The sequence below is a fragment of the Rana temporaria genome, chromosome 3 (genome assembly GCF_905171775.1).
Source record: "Rana temporaria chromosome 3, aRanTem1.1, whole genome shotgun sequence".
In the NCBI taxonomy this organism is placed as follows: Eukaryota; Metazoa; Chordata; class Amphibia; order Anura; family Ranidae; genus Rana; species Rana temporaria.
The window spans coordinates 494,239,423-494,260,589 of NC_053491.1; the positions used below are offsets into that span (position 1 = coordinate 494,239,423).

At 40.9% G+C, this 21,167-nt stretch overlaps 1 protein-coding gene across 2 annotated transcripts in view; it reads right to left on the minus strand.

Moving 5' to 3' along the window:
* Window positions 1-288: 288 nt before the first annotated feature.
* Window positions 289-21,167, minus strand: part of LOC120933836 (NACHT, LRR and PYD domains-containing protein 3-like) — a 41,968-nt gene continuing 21,089 nt past the window's right edge. For both annotated transcript variants that reach the window (XM_040347246.1, XM_040347247.1), the window contains exons 3-6: window positions 20,367-20,669; window positions 5,467-5,505; window positions 2,996-4,706; window positions 289-944 (exon numbers count right to left, since the gene is read on the minus strand). In XM_040347246.1, the coding sequence (XP_040203180.1) occupies window positions 797-944; window positions 2,996-4,706; window positions 5,467-5,505; window positions 20,367-20,669 (2,201 nt within the window). In that variant the 3' untranslated portion in view covers window positions 289-796. The remainder of the gene's footprint in view (window positions 945-2,995; window positions 4,707-5,466; window positions 5,506-20,366; window positions 20,670-21,167) is intronic.

The following is a 21,167-nucleotide window of genomic DNA, read 5'->3' on the forward strand; positions in this document are numbered from 1 at the left end:
CCGCTAGTCAATTCGCTGCAGCCCCCTACTTCTCAATTTGAGGCAGCAGCACACCCCCCCCCCCCGGTTCTTTGCTCCAGGGGGCCCATGCCTGAAGCTGTGTAAGGGGCCCCATAATTCCTGATGGTGGCCCTGATTGTGACACATACAAATAAAACAGATCTGGTAACAAGTCACCAAGCGGGTCTTATCCTCAGACCGGGAAATCTGTCCTCTAGGGGGCAGGAGAGCGATAGTGAGTATGATGACATGGCGGCTGGTTTTTACTTTATATATTTATAGTAATATATCCGAAAGCCACATATCAGAGGAGATCATTTCCTCTACATCACTTCCCCTTTAGGCTCCTCCCACTAGAAGAGCAACCCCTCCCCCGGACATTTATCCAGCATTCTTATAGTGTTTTCAGAGCTTCATAAACACAATGAAGACACATCATAAATGTCATAGAAGTGTTACTGAGCATTGCTTCCTTCTTCATCATCATCACACGTGTGAGCGAGTCCGAAGGGTTTCTATTCCATCCTATTTCCTGCTTGTTAGGAATATGGAGGGTCATTCCATATGTACAGAGCCTGGTCACTGTTCTACTATAAGGGGAACCCCAAATCCCATGGATGAGATTATAAAGAGAAAGATTCCCTCAGAGAGAGGAGAAGACATGAGAAGAGGACAGGTGATGGAAGATTCTACATGGGTGAGGATGGAGGACACCCAGAAAAAGAAGGAGACACTGAGAGACGGGAACAATCACAAGACGTCACATTTCCCCATCACTGCAGATCACACATTTCTCTTACACCAATTCCTGAATTTTACTCTCCGGATTCATCAGAAAGGAAAGAGAATCACACTTCCTTTTATATCCTGAAGAGGAGGAATCTTCTTCTTCTGCTTTGTCCTCTCCCGGACAATCTTTACTGGAAATATTACAATGATGAAATCTAAAAGCCAATAATGAGATAATAATTACCACCAAGAATGTATGACCTCTGACACCAAGAATAACAATGTAACATCCAACATTTCCCTTCCACATGGCTGCCTTCCCTCTGGCTCTACCGTCTCATACTGGACCTGATGAGGACTTCTCATTGGTGGCTATGAGTGGTCTTTGAAGTCACACTCCAGACAAAACTTAAAGGAGGCCCCTGATATATATACGGGGTCTCCGGCCTTCCTACACAGGGGTCTCCATTCATCAACAGCTTCTGGAAAATCCTGGAACACCACTTTGGTTCCAGATATAAAATGCAGTCCAGACATTCCCATCTCCGCCCACTTCTGCAGACAATTGGCTCCTCCAATGTTGGGATGATGATGTCACACCCCCTGGCATTATTTCCCTCCCCCACATCTCTGAACACTAAGCTTTCCCTCCAAATGTTCTGTGTGATAAATGGTATAATTGGGGGCAGGGAAAGGGTTAATATGATGTAAATGATGTGATTGGTCCCAGAAGTTGTGTAGAAGGTGATATGTGGGAACCACCATTTAGCTCTGGTTCACACAGCACAACATGAAAGTCGCAGCGACTTCCAGCCTGACTTTTCTCTTCAACTTCCCGGCGACCAGTTGTGACTTCAAAGTGACTTTACTGAGAAGCATTCCTATGTGACTTTGATGGATCCGTGTTTATAGCGTGTTTTGTCACACGGCAAAACATGCGTCTGATAACCGTGATTGGGGCGTCATTAACAATCAGGCTGCATTTACATCTGCATGATTCTGAATGCACATCAACCACAGAAATTGTGTGCTTTGCCGCACGTTTCAGAAATGCGATGCGACCGTCCATCACGCTTGTACTGCAAAAATGGCGAGCCAAGCATGACGCATGTTTCCAAAATGTGTGGCAAAGCATGCGTTTTCCTGCAGGTTGCTGTGCGTTCAGAAATGTGCAGACGCCAACGAATGGTATCGCAAGTGCAATGCGTGTTGCTGCACATTTCTAAATGTTTTCTTGCGGGTTGCCGGACAGTTGCAAATGCGTTACCATTCATTCACATCTGTGCATTTCCAACTGCACAGCAACCTGCAAGAAAATTCATGCTTTGCTGTGCGTTTCATAAATGTGCGTTGTGCTTGCGCTATTCATTTGCACATTTTTGAATGCATGGCAGACTGCAAAAAACATGCGCTCTGCCATATGTTTCAAACACGCACAGCAAGGCGCATTACACCTGCGTTGTCATTCATTTACATCTGCGCATGTGTGGCGTGCGTTGCTGTGCATTTCATAGACGTATGAAAAAGCGCACATTGTCTGTGTGGGTTCCTCGTATTCAGAAACACAGATGTGAATGCCGGATAATTATTAATGACCCCCAATCACAGATATCAGACGCATGTTTTGCTGCCAAGATGCATGACACTCCATGACTGAGAAGATTCTTGAGCTACTTTGGGGTGTTTGTTGCATGTCGGGCAGAACATTCCAGTGAATGGGCTCCCTATACACAATGTGTGCTTACACATGAAAAATACACAAATAATGGAAGTGGGAATGTGCGTTTCCGCTACACGCAGGTGTGACTGGGATGTGATGAAAGATTTTAGGCAGCGAGGATGACCAGGGAGGAGAGGTGAGGGGTAAAGAAGCCTCAGAAGTCACAGCAAAGTCTTAAAGATTCAGACAAATGTGCGACTTTCTGGGGATTTTACATTGAAGTCTATGGGAGTCGTGCAGCACAAGAATCACCCAAAAGTAGTGCAGGAAGGATTTTCTTTTGTCGCAGTGACTCAAAACACAGCAATTAAGACAACAGCCAATAAAATCTGTGTTTTCACCCGACCTGCGACTTTACATGTCATCAGAATGTCGCTGGGAAATTGCTGTAGTGTGAACCAGGACTTAGGGCTGAGGAAAGCGTGAGATCCCAGGACTTCTAACAAGTGTGGTAGATGGAGAACATGTCTGATAATCACCATTATACTGTATGCAGGTTCCTGCCCATTCTCTGAATTCAGTTAGGATTTCCTCACACTCACTTACCTGACCTTCTGACTCCTGTGTAGGAATGGAGAGAGAAGTTTCTGGCACTCGGGACCCACAGTGAGAAATCCAAATTCTAAAGACTGAAAACTTTCTCTCTTCAAAGTCTTCAAGCAATAGTTCAGCTGCTTGGAATAATTCCTGTCCATCCACAAGTGACCAGCATATGAGCCGCACAGATCCAAATCTGTACATCCAGACATGACTCTCCTAATGAAGTCCTTATCCTGAGTCTCATACAGACAGAAGATGGTCGGAGTATAGAATCTCTGATTGTTGCCCTTCATGGCCCATTCTATGATTGCAGGTTTGGCTCGGAGTGAGATGGGGATTCCTGTGATCTCTGAGAATGTCTTCACCTGATTTTCATTTAAGAGACCAAACAGGAATTGTACAGATAATAATAAATGTGAGTGATCTGATCTGAGGTCACGGAGTGATGGCCCTTCACAGATCTCCGGGAGGAAAGTCCCTTCCATAGACCCAGACCCATCATCCATCCCATAATAGAGAGCAGCAAGGAACTCCTGTACACTCAGGTGGATGAAGCTGTAGCAGGTCTGGGTTCGGACGTCCCAATGAAAGATGTTCTCATTCAGAAATACAGACTCCACCTCATCCAGAGAAAGTCCATGTCTTTCTAGATCTTTCTTCTCAAATAAGATTTGTTGGTTCAGAAGTCCCTGATTGGCCAGAGCACACAGCTTCTTCAGACAGGATTGTTTCCTGGGTACAGACGGCTCCTTCTTGCTGTGATGGTTTAGTAAAACCTCCAGGTAGAGAAGGTAAATTGAAGTCGTCGTATGACACCGAATTAAAGCCAAATCTTTTCTTATTTCTTGTTTCATTACAGTGCAGACAATCCAGCATGTGATGGGGACGGCACACATGGTGTACACAACGTCATCGTCTTTTATTATACGGAGAACCTTGTCTGCATCTTCTTTATTTCCATAGAATTTATGGACATATTCCTCCCGATCTTCCCTTGTAAATCCCTGGATTTCCACATTGCGAGAATCATCAATGAATGTGTTAAGTTTCTCCATGGCCAGTGTCCTTGTGGTGATGATCAGAGAGGATTCTGGGAGAACCTGTCTCCTGAGCAAGCTTTGGAGAATTATTTCTTTGTGGGTTTCCATAAAAATGTCAGGACAACCCACAGATTTCCCCTTCAGAGTCCACCTCAGTTCATCAAACCCATCAACTATGATGAGAAGTTTTCTCTGACTTCCAGGATCCTCCAGAATAGACACCAGGTCACCTGAACTCAGTCTGCAGGTTCTGGATAAAAGTCCCACAAGACTTATGTCTCCAGGGATGGTGTTGATTTCTCTACAGCTCAGATAAAACACAAAGTCAAACTTGTCTCGGTAGAGTTCCTCAGAGGCCCAGTCCAGCATGATCTTCTTGGAGGTCATTGTTTTCCCAATCCCAGCAGCTCCTTGTAACACAACAATCTTAGGGGTGAACCCACATTTATCAGGGTCAAAGAGGGCCGGGATTGTGGTTGGGGGTCTTTTCTCCATGTTCTGTAGATGTCTTCTCCCTGAACTCCTTATTTCTTCTTCTTTTCCCTCTTTATTCTGGGGTCCGATTATCATCAATAACTTTGTGAATATTTCCTGTAGATGAACAGCCTCCCCCATACGGGAATTATATTCTTTAATCCTCTGGAACTTCTCAGACTCTCTGTGTTCCTTACTGATGTCTATGAGAGAATGGAGAATATTTTATTCCTCATACACACATGAAATCGTATTTATAAGACAGAGTTGGAAATATTGTATTCTAACCATAAACCTAAAGAATGGAACCTAAAAGAAGATATCCCATGAAATACAGGAGGACTGTGGAAGCATCCAAACTATGGACACATCATCCAGACCAGAGGAGTAACTAGAACCTTCTGGGCCCCAGTGCAAGAACCCATGAAGGGCCCCCTGACTGCTGGGGCCCTTTTCATCAGTCCCAGTTCCCTTCCCTCCAAGGCTGGGGCTCTTCCCTCTGAGGCAGGGGCCCTTTCTCCAGCCCGTGGCCCTTTCCACTTGTTTCTGTTGTGGGGCCCTTTTATAAGCCCTGGTTCACACTGCTGTGACTATCATGTGACTTGCAACACAAAGTCGCATGATAAGTCAAAACACATTAATTTCATTGGATACTGTCCTAATTAATGCGACAAAAGTCACAACAAAAAAAAAAGGTTCCTGAAATACTTTTCTGTGACTTTGGTGTGATTTGAGTGCCATAGACTACAATGTTAAATCACAAAATCGCAAGCAAGTCACAAGGAAATATCAAGCAAGTTGCACAGCTTTGGCCCCCCTTCCTGCCATCTTGGGCCCCCCTACAGTGGCGGAATGTCAGGGTGACCTTTGTGACCCTGGTAGTTCCGCCACTGATCCAGACTACAATAAAAAAAAATGTTCATCCAGAGGAGATTTCATATCAGACGTGGATGTCCTACTAACCTGATAATGTTTTCTCATGTGTCGTCTTCTTCAGTTTGGCTGGAAATAAGATCAGGGAAGTGATTAGTCCCGACAAACCTCTGAAATGTATAAAATAATAACTAAGAGAGTTATTAGTGTAGCAGATCCTCCCAGACACCATCATCCCACCAACCCTCTGTAGATTGGAGTCTCTCCTCCTCCAGGTGATGGGGAGGGTCTTTGTCTGCCTGGTAACATCTCAGCACATTGCAGTGACATGTGACCATGGTGGGGGGACCAGAAAAGCCCCCAATTCTCTATGCAGGGATTACAGGCACACCCCTAGAATCTGGAGCATTGACTCCTCTTTCTGATGGAGGTTCAGGTGGATGCATGGGGCACAAGGCTCAGACCCCCGAGCAACAGACATGAGGGTCTCCCAGGAATACAGCTATAAATATGGAGGTTCTGTATAATAGACAAGTGGCTGTGATTGTATTGCTCTGCTCGGCATGCTGAGTGACGTCATTGTGTTATGGTGACTGACTGCCGGCATCCTGGAGAAGTGTGACTCTGCTTCCCTTTTACATTGTTCCTGAACTCTGTAGCCTTTTCCTTCGTTCACAATTTTATACCCAAATTTATTCTATTCTGTAAACTCCTCAGTAAAGATGGTTTAACCCCTTAGTGACTGAGGGGAAGACAAATGTTAATGCCTGAACACAATTTTGTAACTTTGACCCGTGTTAGTAAATCTGTACCAATCATCCCAACTACATTGTGTATCCAGGAGGATTATACCGCATTTATTTCAGGACTAATTGGGCTTATTTTGGTAACACTGGCACTAAATAGTAAAACAAATGTTAGTTGTTTGTAACCGTAGTACGGCCTAAAAAACATGGCGCATATTTTTGCTTTTTTTTATCCTACCTTAAGAAAACACACTGGAACTAATTTAGAAAATGTTTTTTTTTTAAAAGAAACCTCCCCAAAATACACCAACCCTGACCTTTGACCCTAAAACTAAATCTGGCACTGACCCGGACCAAACCTTTACCTAGCTTTTTTTTCTTTATTAGTATGTATACAATGTATTATATAATGTATCCTGTATGTATACAATGTATTATATAATATCTCCTGTATGTATACAATGTATTATATAATGTATCCTGTATGTATACAATGTATTATATAATGGATCCTGTATGTATACAATGTATTATATAATAGATCCTGTATGTATACAATGTATTATATAATGGATCCTGTATGTATACAATGTATTATATAATGGATCCTGTATGTATACAATGTATTATATAATATATCCTGTATGTATACAATGTATTATATAATAGATCCTGTATGTATACAATGTATTATATAATGGATCCTGTATGTATACAATGTATTATATAATATATCCTGTATGTATACAATGTATTATATAATGGATCCTGTATGTATACAATGTATTATATAATATATCCTGTATGTATACAATGTATTATATAATAGATCCTGTATGTATACAATGTATTATATAATAGATCCTGTATGTATACAATGTATTATATAATGGATCCTGTATGTATACAATGTATTATATATTATATCCTGTATGTATACAATGTATTATATAATAGATCCTGTATGTATACAATGTATTATATAAAGTATCCTGTATGTATACAATGTATTATATAATGGATCCTGTATGTATACAATGTATTATATATTATATCCTGTATGTATACAATGTATTATATAATATATCCTGTATGTATACAATGTATTATATAATATATCCTGTATGTATACAATGTATTATATAATATATCCTGTATGTATACAATGTATTATATAATAGATCCTGTATGTATACAATGTATTATATAAAGTATCCTGTATGTATACAATGTATTATATAATGGATCCTGTATGTATACAATGTATTATATATTATATCCTGTATGTATACAATGTATTATATAATATATCCTGTATGTATACAATGTATTATATAATGGATCCTGTATGTATACAATGTATTATATAATATCTCCTGTATGTATACAATGTATTATATAATATATCCTGTATGTATACAATGTATTATATAATATATCCTGTATGTATACAATGTATTATATAATATATCCTGTATGTATACAATGTATTATATAATATATCCTGTATGTATACAATGTATTATATAATAGATCCTGTATGTATACAATGTATTATATAATATATCCTGTATGTATACAATGTATTATATAATAGATCCTGTATGTATACAATGTATTATATAATATATACTGTATGTATACAATGTATTATATAATAGATCCTGTATGTATACAATGTATTATATAATATATCCTGTATGTATACAATGTATTATATAATAGATCCTGTATGTATACAATGTATTATATAATATATACTGTATGTATACAATGTATTATATAATAGATCCTGTATGTATACAATGTATTATATAATATATCCTGTATGTATACAATGTATTATATAATAGATCCTGTATGTATACAATGTATTATATAATAGATCCTGTATGTATACATTGGGGCTGATTTACTATTCTCGAGTCCTGCCCCAGGGGACATGTATCAATGCTTTTTTATTTATTTTTTAAACGGAAGTTTTTTCGGTAGCAGTGGATTTAATAATGTTTAAAGTGCAACAGTAAAAATGAAATATTTCTTTAAATTTCATACCACGGGGGGGGGTGTAATGTAAGCATGTGAAAAAGCGCATGTTTCCTGTGCTTAGAACTGTCCCTGCACAAAAAGGACATTTTGAAGGAAATTCAAATAGCTGGTTTTTGACAATTCCTTTATTAATGTCTTCTTTCCACGCTTCTTCTTTTCTGCTTTCATTAGGGTTTCTTCCCCTATCTTCTTCTTCCTCTGCTTCTTTCTTGGGTCTTCTCGTCCGCATCTTGCACCGGCTGCTTCTTCCATCTTCTTCTCCTTCCGTCGGCCTTCTCGTCCGCATCTTGCTTCTTCTTCGATGCGCTTCCAACTAAAGTTCCCGCTGTGTGACGCTCCTGTGATCCCGCCCCCTCTGACGCCACGGGGAAAGTCTCCATGTGCGTCAGAGGGGGGCGGGAGCATCACACAGCGGGAACTTCAATTGCAAGTGGTTGCATCTTGCGCGGTTTCTTCTTCCCCGGACAATGCGCTTCCAATTGAAGTTCCCGCCCCCTCTGACGCACATGTACCACACGGGTACTTTTTTTATATAGAAAAAGAAAAAAGACCCATATCAAAGCAGGAATGATGGAAGAAGAAGCAGAAAAGAAAAAGATGGACGAAGAAGAAGAAGACCCATATCAAAGCAGGAAAGATGGAAGAAGAAGCAGAAATGAAAAAGATGGAAGAAGAAGAAGACCCATATCAAAGCAGGAAAGATGGAAGAAGAAGCAGAAAAGAAAAAGATGGAAGAAGAAGAAGACCCATATCAAAGCAGGAAAGATGGAAGAAGAAGCAGAAAAGAAAAAGATGGAAGAAGAAGAAGAAGACCCATATCAAAGCAGGAAAGATGGAAGAAGAAGCAGAAATGAAAAAGATGGAAGAAGAAGAAGACCCATATCAAAGCAGGAAAGATGGAAGAAGAAGCAGAAAAGAAAAAGATGGAAGAAGAAGAAGACCCATATCAAAGCAGGAAAGATGGAAGAAGAAGCAGAAAAGAAAAAGATGGAAGAAGAAGCGCAGAAAGAAGACATTAATAAAGGAATTGTTAAAAAACGGCTATTGTCTTTTTTTTACATTTTTTGGTACAATGTACCCCATTACCATTTCACACAGGGGGGGTGGGATCTGGGGGTCCAAAAAAAACAAAACAAAAATAAACATAGGTTCATTTGAGACAGTAAACAGAATATGGTTTATGCTTTGGCAATAACAGGATAAATAGACCCACAGACACAGGATGGAAACATTAGTCACAACATCTTGAGAAAGATTTAGCAAAATAATGCAGCACAGACAAATACATCAAAGTGAACACCCTCAAAAAAAAAAAAAAAAAAAAAACATACATTGACAAAAAAAACCTTGATCAAAAACATATCTGTTTTGCAAATACATTCTTGCCAGCCTGCCCCACACAACCTGCCCTCTTCTCAGGGCAGCGAACAACTGCTCTATACAAGCTTTAAATAATATAGGCTTGTGTGCTAATGAGGCAATTGATAACACATGGACAGCCCATGAAACACACAACTAAAGTTCAGTCTCTACATTGGGTGAAATTGTAAGTGGGTACACCTGTTAAGGATGTCCTTAAATTACTAACCCAAAAAACACGCTCTATGAGCATGCTCAGAGACATCCAAGTGCTGTTCACACACAAAAAACAACATCAAAAAATCTAAGTCCCTGGGCATGCTCAGATCACCAGAAATGCAGAGGCAGAAACATTAACAAAGCTGCAATCGTGGCTGAAAGCATGAGATCGGTGTTTTTTTCCCCAATCTCCAGCTTTCCAGCCTGAAGGACAGATGTGAGGTCTTATTGAATTATTACATAAAAAATAAAAATAAAATAATAATAATTAAAACGCCCCTGTCCCTAGTAGCTCACACTCAGAAGCGAACACGGGAACACGCATGCAAGTCCCGTCCACATATGTAAACTCCGTTCAAACCACACATGTGAGGTATTGACGCGTGCGTTAGAGCGAGAGCAATCATTTTAGCACTAGACCTTCTCTGTAACTCTTAACTGGTAACCTGTAAAAAAAACAAGCGTTGCCTATGGAGATTTTAAAGTCCTGAAGTTTGGCGCCATTCCATGAGTGTGTGCAATATTAAAGCGTGACAAGTTAGGTATCTATTTACTCGATGTAACATCATCTTTCACATTATCACAAAAACATTGGGCTAACTTTACGGTTTTGTTATTTTTTAACCGCTTGAGCCCCAGACCATATTGCTGGTCAATGACCGGGCCACTTTTTTCTATTCGGCACTGCGTCGTTTTAACTGACAATTGCGCGGCCGTGCGACGTGGCTCCCAAACAAAACTGACGTCCTTTTTTTTCCCACAAAGAGAGCTTTCTTTTGGTGGCATTTGATCACCTCTGCAGTTTTTATTTTTTGCACTATAAACAAAAATATAGCCACAATTTTGAAAAAAATATATATATTTGTTTTACTTTTTGCTATAATAAATATCCCCAAAAATATATAAAAAAAAAAAATTTTCCTCAGTTTAGGCCGATACGTATTCTACATATTTTTGTTTTAAAAAAAAATCGTAATAAGCGTTGATTGCTTTGCGCAAAAGTTAGTGGGCCAGATTCACGTCGAAGTGCGGCGGCGCAACGTATCGTAGATACGTTACACCGCCACAAGTTTTCATCGCAAGTGCCCGATTCACAAAGCACTTGCAATGAAAACCTACGCCGGCGGCCTCCGGCGTAAGCCCGCGTAATTCAAAGGGGCATGTGCCATTTAAATTAGGCGCGCTCCCGCGCCGGACCTACTGCGCATGCTCCGTTCTGAAATTCCCGCCGTGCTTTGCGCGAACTAACATCATTTTTTCGAACGGCGACGTGCGTAGCGTACTTCCGTATTCCCGGACGTCTTACGCAAACAACGCGAATTTCGACGCGGGAACGACGGCCATACTTTATACAGCACATACGTGTGCTGTGTAAAGTTAGGGCACCCAAAACGACGACTAACTCTGTTGTATGTCCTTTGTGAATCTGGGCCATAGCGTCTACAAAATAGAAGTTAGTTTTACGGCATTTTTCTAAATATTTTCTTTGACTTGTAATGGCGGCGATCAGCGATTTTTATCGGTACTGCAACCTTATTGCGGACACTTTTGACACATTTTTGGGATCATTGGCATTTTTATAGCGACCAGTGCTATAAAAATGCATTGATTACGATAAAAATGCCACTGGCAGGGAAGGGGTTAACACTAGGGGGCGAGGAAGGGGTTAATTATGTTCCTTGTGTGTGTTCTAACTGAAGGGGGGGGTGAGACTGACTTGGGGAAATGACCAATTGCTATTCATACATTGTATGAGCAGACGATCAGGCATTTGACCCCTGAGAGGACCGGGAGCTGTGTGTTTACACACACAACTCCCGGTTCTCGCTCTGTAAAGAGCAATCGTGGGTGCATGGCAATGATCGCGGGACCAGGGGCGAGCGGGAGACGCTGATCATAAAGGGAAACTTCACACCAAATTTTAAAGAAAAAACGGCGTGGGGGTTCCCCCAAGATCCATACCAAACCCTTATCCAAGCACGCCGTCTGGCCGGACAGGAATGGGGGTGGGGACGAGTGAGCGCCCCCCCTCCTGAGCCGTACCAGACCGCATGCCCTCAACATGGGGGAGTGTGTGCTTTGGGGCAGGGGGGCACTGTGCACCCCACCCCAAAGCACTCTTGTACCCATGTCGATGGGGACAAGGGCCTCTTCCCGACAACCCTTGCCATTGGTTGTCGGGGTATGCGGGCGGGGGCTTATCAGAATCTTTAAGGTGGCCCCCAGATACTGGCCCCCCACCCTACGTGAATGAGTATGGGGTACATCGTACCCCTACCCATTTACCTGGGGGAAAAATGTAAAGTTAAAAAAACACTACACAGATTTTTAAAGTAATTTATTAGTCAGCTGTGGGGTCTTCTGCCGGGGCCCCCACCCCCTTTAAGCTCTTTTACATTTGGGGGGGCACCCGGTCTTCATCATTTTCTGCCGGGGGGTGAGCCACCCCCCGGTCTTCTCTGCTGTCTTCCGCTGGGGCCCCCACCCCCTTTAAAGGATCACTAAACAAAAAAAAATGTTGGGCTAAATAGCTTGCTTTACCTTATAGCAGTCTTGATTTCATGTCCTCATTGTCCGTTTTTGCTTTGAAGCAGCTGTAATCTTTTGCTGAAATCCTCACTTCCTGGTTCTCTGGCTCCATAGTAAATTTCTCATGGGAGCTTCTCACTGTGGTCTAAGCTGTGTGTCTAAAACTCCTCAGAACCAATCAGATTCATTTTAAAAACAAAACACTGCCCTGGATTTGTTTGTTTTTGTTCTGTGGGTCTCTTTACTTCACATAAACATGAAATCAGTTTAAAACCGAAAGTGAAACTAAATGCACATTATATGATAGAATTTAATCTATTTTTCATCATTTTTAAAAGGAATCAGTTAACTTTTATGTCTCTATACCCTGTAAACAGTCATTTCAGCAAAACAATTTTTTTCCTTTAGTGACCCTTTAAGCTCTTTTACATTTGGGGGGCACCCGGTCTTCGTCATTTTCTGCCAGGGGGTGGGCCACCCCCCGGTCTTCTCCGCTGTCTTCCGCCGGAGCCCCCACCCCCTTGAAGCTCTTTTACATTTGGGGGGGCACCTGGTCTTCGTCGTTTTCTGCCGGGGGGTGCCACCCCGCGGGCTTCTCCACTGTCTTCTGCCGGGCTCCACCGCGGGGTCCGGTCTTCTCCTCCGCTGTCTTCTCTCTTCCCTCTTCTGCCGGGCTTCTCTCCACTGTGTTCTCTGTTCCCTCTTCTGCCTGGCTCCACCCGGCGACCCCACCCTTTGTGACATCACATTCCCGGGGCATGATGGGAATGTGATGTCACAAAGGGTGGGGTCGCCGGGTGGCATCACCTGGTGACCACGCCCTATGCATATATAAGTCGTTGCGAAATGCTCAGATGGCATTACAGCGGGAGTGCTCATTGTGCCAACATCGCTGGAAGAGAAGAAGGAACAAGACAGCGCGGTGGAGCCAGGCAGAAGAGGGAACAGAGAACACAGCGGAGAGAAGCCCGGGCGGCCCGGCAGAAGAGGAAAGAGAGAAGACCGGAGCCTGGCAGAAGACAGCCAGGAGAAGCCCGGGCCCGGCAGAAAAGAAAGACCGCCCCCCAGCAGAAAACGGCGAAGACCGGGCCTACCCCCCTTTGTAAAAGAGCTTAAAGGATCACTAAACAAAAACTTTTTATTACATAAACTGACCTGCATAATAGTTTATTTTTATTTTTTTTAAATTAGTGAAAAGTCATTCAATTCAATCCCATCACTTACCTGCGTCTAGCTGGTTTCGTTTCAGTCTTTTACTTCCTGATTCTCTCTGCTCGTTCGTGAGAGCGACGTTGCGTCATTGCGGGAACTACATTTCCCAGTATGCTTTGCGCATCGCGCATGCGCAGTTACAAAAAAGCGGGACGCGTGCTCTGTTCAAAGATTTGAATAGCCCGCCCACTATACATCCCACTATACCGGCCAACAATGAATAATACAATTATTCGACCCACCCACACAGCCAGCCAGCCAGACACAGCAGCAGCAGACATAGACGCCTCTTAGCCACACAATGCTCACACCCCCTTCGATCCTCTGTTGCACGCAGTGCTTGTAGTTCAGAGAACGGGGACGAGCAGGACTTAGACCACAGTTAGAAGCTACCATTAAAAATTTACTATGGAGCCAGAGAACCCGGAAGTGAGGATTTCAGCAAAGAATTAGGGCTGCTTCAAAGCAAAAACGGACAATGAGGACATGAAATCAAGACTGCTACAAGGTAAAGCAAGCTATTTAGCCCAAAACACATTTTTGTTTAGTGATCCTTTAACCTCTTGACCACTGGGCACTTAAACCCCCTTCCTAACCAGACCAATTTTCAGCTTTCGGTGCTCTCACAATTTGAATGACAATGACAATACAACATTGTGCCCATCTGAAATTTTTGTCCTTTTTTCCCCACAAATAGAGCTTTCTTTTGGTGGTATTTGATCACCTCTGGGTTTTTTATTTTTTGCGCTATAAAAGAAAAAACACTGAAAATTCTGTAAAAAAAAAAAAAAAAAAAAATCTTGTTTCTGTCATATTAGCGGGTATTGCAGAGTATTGGGGGGTTATTTCAGAGTATGGGGGGGGTTATTTCAGAGTATGGGGGGGAGTATTTCAGAGTATGGGGGGGAGTATTTCAGAGTATGGGGGGGAGTATTTCAGAGTATGGGGGGGAGTATTTCAGAGTATGGGGGGGGAGTATTTCAGAGTATGGGGGGGAGTATTTCAGAGTATGGGGGGGAGTATTTCAGAGTATGGGGGGGAGTATTTCAGAGTATGGGGGGGGAGTATTTCAGAGTATGGGGGGGTTATTGCAGAGTATGGGGAGGTTATTGCAGAGTATTGCACAGGGAGGGATGGCTGGATCTGTGACTGCATTTGTCACAGATCCAGCCACAGCAGCTGCTGCTGCTGCTTCCGCTCCCCCCCCTCTCCTCTCACACTGTACCGATCGGTACAAAGAGGAGAGGGAGGAACCGGCGTCATTACATGACGCCGGTTTGTTTACAAGTGATCGCTCCGTCATTTGACGGAGCGATCACGTGGTAAACAGCCGCTATCAGCGGCAATTTACCGCGATCTGTGATGCGCCGGGTCTTCTAGACCCGGCGCTCACAGATGATTCCGGGAGCGCGCCCCAGAGGGCGCGCGAGTGAAGGATTCTGGGAGGACGTCCCAGGGACATCCTCCCAGAATAACTCCACCGTGCTGTAGACGTCTTTTGTCTATGGCGCGGTGGTAAAGAGGTTAAAGAAGAAGGGGGGGCCCGGCAGAAGACCCCCCAGCTGACTAATAAATTACTACAAAAATCATTTTTTTTTTTTACTTTTCATTTTTCCCCCAGGTGAATGGGTAGGGGTACGATGTACCCCATACTCATTCACATAGGGTGGGGGGCCGGCATCTGGGGGCCTCCTTATTAAAGGGGGCTCCCAGATTCCGATGAGCCCCCACCCGCATACCCCACCAACCAACGGCCAGGGTTGTCGGGAAGAGGCCCTTGTCCCTATCGACATGGGGACAAGAGTGCTTTGGGGTGGGGGCGCAGTGCCCCCCTGCCCCAAAGCACACACTCCCCCATGTTGAGGGCATGCGGTCTGGTACGGCTCAGGAGGGGGGCCCCTCGCTTGTCCCCACCCCCATTCCTGTCCAGCCAGACGGCATGCTCGGATAAGGGTTTGGTATGGATCTTGGGGGAACCCCCATGCTGTTTTTTCGGCGTAGGTTTTCCCCCTTACGATCCAGACCAAATCCAAGGGTCCAATGTGCCACTGGAGGGGAACCCACGCGGTTCTTTTGTTTGAAATTTGGCGCGGAGTTCCCCTTCATTGTCAGCATAAGCTGAAAACGATTCGGGAATTCACGTGTGCTGCTTCAAGCCGCGCAAATGCATCTACGCCGCTTGGTATTTACCAAGATTTTGCCGGCGTAGTGGAGCAGCGTGCTTGAATCTCCGTAATTGCCGCGCACGCATGCGCAGTACACAAATAAACCTCCAAGAGGTTTAGACGTACTTGCAGGTGTACGCGATCATTTTCGGAAAAATCACTTTCACTTTCAATTTGGCCCGTGAAAGTTAAACAAACACGTCACTACACTTCCCCACATCACTCCACATCCCCCCTAATAAACTCCCGCCCACACACACCTTCTATTTACATTTCTAAATGCCATGCGCCAGGTCTATAGAGGCGCACCATGCGCCCTCTCCTGGGCGCACTAGGCATTATAGTAAATAAAGAAATATGCTGCTCTGTCAGCGCATTTCTTTAGTAAAATGACAAAACGGCTTTTACTCCTGCCTTTGCTTGATGAATCATGGAGCAAAGGCTTGGTAAATCAGCCCCAATTTATTATATAATGTATCCTGTATGTATACAATGTATTATATAATGGATCCTGTATGTATACAATGTATTATATAATAGATCCTGTATGTATACAATGTATTATATAATAGATCCTGTATGTATACAATGTATTATATAATATATCCTGTATGTATACAATGTATTATATAATGGATCCTGTATGTATACAATGTATTCTATAATATATCCTGTATGTATACAATGTATTATATAATATATCCTGTATGTATACAATGTATTATATAATAGATCCTGTATGTATACAATGTATTATATAATAGATCCTGTATGTATACAATGTATTATATAATAGATCCTGTATGTATACAATGTATTATATAATAGATCCTGTATGTATACAATGTATTATATAATGTATCCTGTATGTATACAATGTATTATATAATGGATCCTGTATGTATACAATGTATTATATAATGGATCCTGTATGTATACAATGTATTATATAATAGATCCTGTATGTATACAATGTATTATATAATAGATCCTGTATGTATACAATGTATTATATAATGGATCCTGTATGTATACAATGTATTATATAATAGATCCTGTATGTATACAATGTATTATATAATAGATCCTGTATGTATACAATGTATTCTATAATGTATCCTGTATGTATACAATGTATTATATAATAGATCCTGTATGTATACAATGTATTATATAATAGATCCTGTATGTATACAATGTATTATATAATAGATCCTGTATGTATACAATGTATTATATAATAGATCCTGTATGTATACAATGTATTATATAATAGATCCTGTATGTATACAATGTATTATATAATATATCCTGTATGTATACAATGTATTCTATAATAGATCCTGTATGTATACAATGTATTATATAATAGATCCTGTATGTATACAATGTATTATATAATAGATCCTGTATGTATACAATGTATTATATAATAGATCCTGTATGTATACAATGTATTATATAATAGATCCTGTATGTATACAATGTATTCTATAATGTATCCTGTATGTATACAATGTATTATACCAGGGCTCAAAATTTCAAGCCCAGAGCTACTAGCCAGGCCTCAAGAGTTACTCGCCCCCCTTTTCCCCCACCTAATTCATACACTGCTCCACGCCTAATTGCGCCCCTAAACACGCCCTCGTAGATTATCTCATGGAATGACACTGTTAAATGTTTTATGCAGAATCAAGTTACACAATTAAATATTACCAAAAACAACTTTAACAAAATGGGACAGGGCACTGGGGGCAGGCCAGAGGGACAGGGCACTAGAACTAGATCTCTTCCCCATTCTCTTGCTGTCTCCTCTGCAACTCCCATCCATCCATCCTCTCTCTCTCCCATTCATCTCATCATCAGGAGCCTGTGTGCGCGGCTCCACTCTTGCATGTCCCCACTTCCCCCTTTTATTCAGGCTGGCAGTGAGGAGAGGAGCTGCAGCACAGCGGGAGGGAGTACAATCCAGCGCCTAGATCCACACAACTGCACAGCCATTGACACCATAGCACAGCGCACATTGACACCGCACAGCACACATTGAGACCAGTCTGTTCACAGTGCTCAGGCTGAACTGTTGGACACTTACATAGAGCACAAGGAGAAGAAAACTGCACAAACTAGAAGGCTGCCGCTCTCATGTCAGGGCAACTTTCAGTGAGCGCTGCACTGCCTACCTGGGACACCCGGAGTGGTAATTTTCGCAATCCTCCACCTGACTCATTACTTCCTGCTCTCTGCTCTCCAGCTACATTGGTCGGGGGGAGGGGGGCAGGCTCAGAGAGGTCATACTGTTAGGTCCCATGGCTTAATGAGAATTGTAAGGAGAGCACCTGTGTACTGCTCTGCCTGTGCGCGGCTCACCAGACTACTTTTCCCGAGCATACACCTTTCCTCTTCGGCCAATCTCATCGGGGCTCTAAGTGTAGGCACAGATTGGAGGGAGATTGGTCATGCAGCCCTGTCATCACTCGCCCCCAGCTTAAATCCACTCGCCAAATGCTAGCAGGCGAGTGGAAATTTTGAGGGCTGTATTATATAATAGATCCTGTATGTATACAATGTATTATATAATATATCCTGTATGTATACAATGTATTATATAATAGATCCTGTATGTATACAATGTATTATATAATATATCCTGTATGTATACAATGTATTATATAATATCTCCTGTATGTATACAATGTATTATATAATATCTCCTGTATGTATACAATGTATTATATAATGGATCCTGTATGTATACAATGTATTATATAATATATCCTGTATGTATACAATGTATTATATAATATATACTGTATGTATACAATGTATTATATAATGGATCCTGTATGTATACAATGTATTATATAATATCTCCTGTATGTATACAATGTATTATATAATAGATCCTGTATGTATACAATGTATTATATAATAGATCCTGTATGTATACAATGTATTATATAATAGATCCTGTATGTATACAATGTATTATATAATGGATCCTGTATGTATACAATGTATTATATAATGGATCCTGTATGTATACAATGTATTATATAATATATCCTGTATGTATACAATGTATTATATAATGGATCCTGTATGTATACAATGTATTATATAATATCTCCTGTATGTATACAATGTATTATATAATAGATCCTGTATGTATACAATGTATTATATAATAGATCCTGTATGTATACAATGTATTATATAATAGATCCTGTATGTATACAATGTATTATATAATGGATCATGTATGTATACAATGTATTATATAATAGATCCTGTATGTATACAATGTATTATATAATATATCCTGTATGTATACAATGTATTATATAATATATCCTGTATGTATACAATGTATTATATAATATATGATGTATGTATACAATGTATTATATAATGGATCCTGTATGTATACAATGTATTATATAATATATCCTGTATGTATACAATGTATTATATAATATATCCTGTATGTATACAATGTATTATATAATAGATCCTGTATGTATACAATGCATTATATAATATATCCTGTATGTATACAATGTATTATAGAATGTATCCTGTATGTATACAATGTATTATATAATATATCCTGTATGTATACAATGTATTATATAATAGATCCTGTATGTATACAATGTATTATATAATATCTCCTGTATGTATACAATGTATTATATAATATATCCTGTATGTATACAATGTATTATATAATAGATCCTGTATGTATACAATGTATTATATAATATATCCTGTATGTATACAATGTATTATATAATAGATCCTGTATGTATACAATGTATTATATAATATAATAGATCCTGTATGTATACAATGTATTATATAATGGATCCTGTATGTATACAATGTATTATATAATAGATCCTGTATGTATACAATGTATTATATAATAGATCCTGTATGTATACAATGTATTATATAATATATCCTGTATGTATACAATGTATTATATAATATCTCCTGTATGTATACAATGTATTATATAATATATCCTGTATGTATACAATGTATTATATAATAGATCCTGTATGTATACAATGTATTATATAATATATCCTGTATGTATACAATGTATTATATAATAGATCCTGTATGTATACAATGTATTATATAATATAATAGATCCTGTATGTATACAATGTATTATATAATAGATCCTGTATGTATACAATGTATTATATAATATCTCCTGTATGTATACAATGTATTATATAATGTATCCTGTATGTATACAATGTATTATAGAATGTATCCTGTATGTATACAATGTATCTTTCTCTCCATTTAGAAAATAAATAAAACACTGGGGGGGGGGGGGGCTGCACAGAGACTCATTACTATGATTGACAATCAGAGGCTATCACAGCGATCATGTGACAGGGAACCGGGAGTCTTGGGTCCCGATCATTAGTACGATCCCCGGGGCCCTTGGTCAGATCCCAGTCTCTGTGCAGCGTGCTCCCAGCACAAAGAGAGGTACGCAGATATGGGGCCCCCAGGATAAAGATCCCCTTCCCTGGGGCCCCATATGTACGTACTGTCAGTGGGAAGGGATTTATCCAGTTGGAAGCTCCTGATTGGTCCCTGGCTTTCCCTGGATGACATTCCTAGTTCTTCCTCACACAGATATTGATCAGGAATTGGTAGGAAATGGTCATTATAGATGGGAACTCACCATGTTGTGCTCTCCTCTCCCGGAGGTCATCTGCGGGTCCCATCAGACCGATCAGTGTAAGGACATCAATGGTGACATCCAGAGCCCCTTCTTCTCCATATGTGACTATCAGGAGATCCTTGGTGGTGATCCAGTCTGCATTTTCTAGTTTTCCTCGGGGGATGGGACGTTTATCTCCATAGGAGAAATCAGACAATTTGTTCCTAAATCTCTTGAAGTCACTTCCTTTCAGATCCTCCAGAGAATCTATGATAAGATCCCCGGGGGTTTGTTTCCTCTTTCCCAGGACACCAGGAGCCGACCCTGCAGAGAGGACAATCAGCAACCATAAACATTCATCCTGATTGGAGGATTTCTGACACATGACAGCAGATAAGTCTGTACTGGGGGCCGGCAATGCTATAAAGAGCATATAGAAGGGAAAGGAAAATATCCACCAATATGTCTGTATGTATATTATCCTATGGAGGGATTGGATTCCCTGTGATAATCTCATATGATTGTCTCCATAGTGGTAAGTTACCTCTCAGATGGATGAATATTGGGTGCAAACATCTAGGGGGGCTATTTATAAAAAAAAAAACATCACCTTCCTGAATTATCCCTATAATGTGTCTAATATGTTTATTTCCTATGATCATCAGCTCCATCTAGTGGTCATAATACCATATCTTACTGAAGAAATTGGGAGGGGAGGAAGGGTAACAAACCCCGGGACTTTTAGACGGTGTCAGTGAGTAAAAAATAATATAATAAATAGAAAAATATATAATTTATTAGATAAGACACATACATAAAACA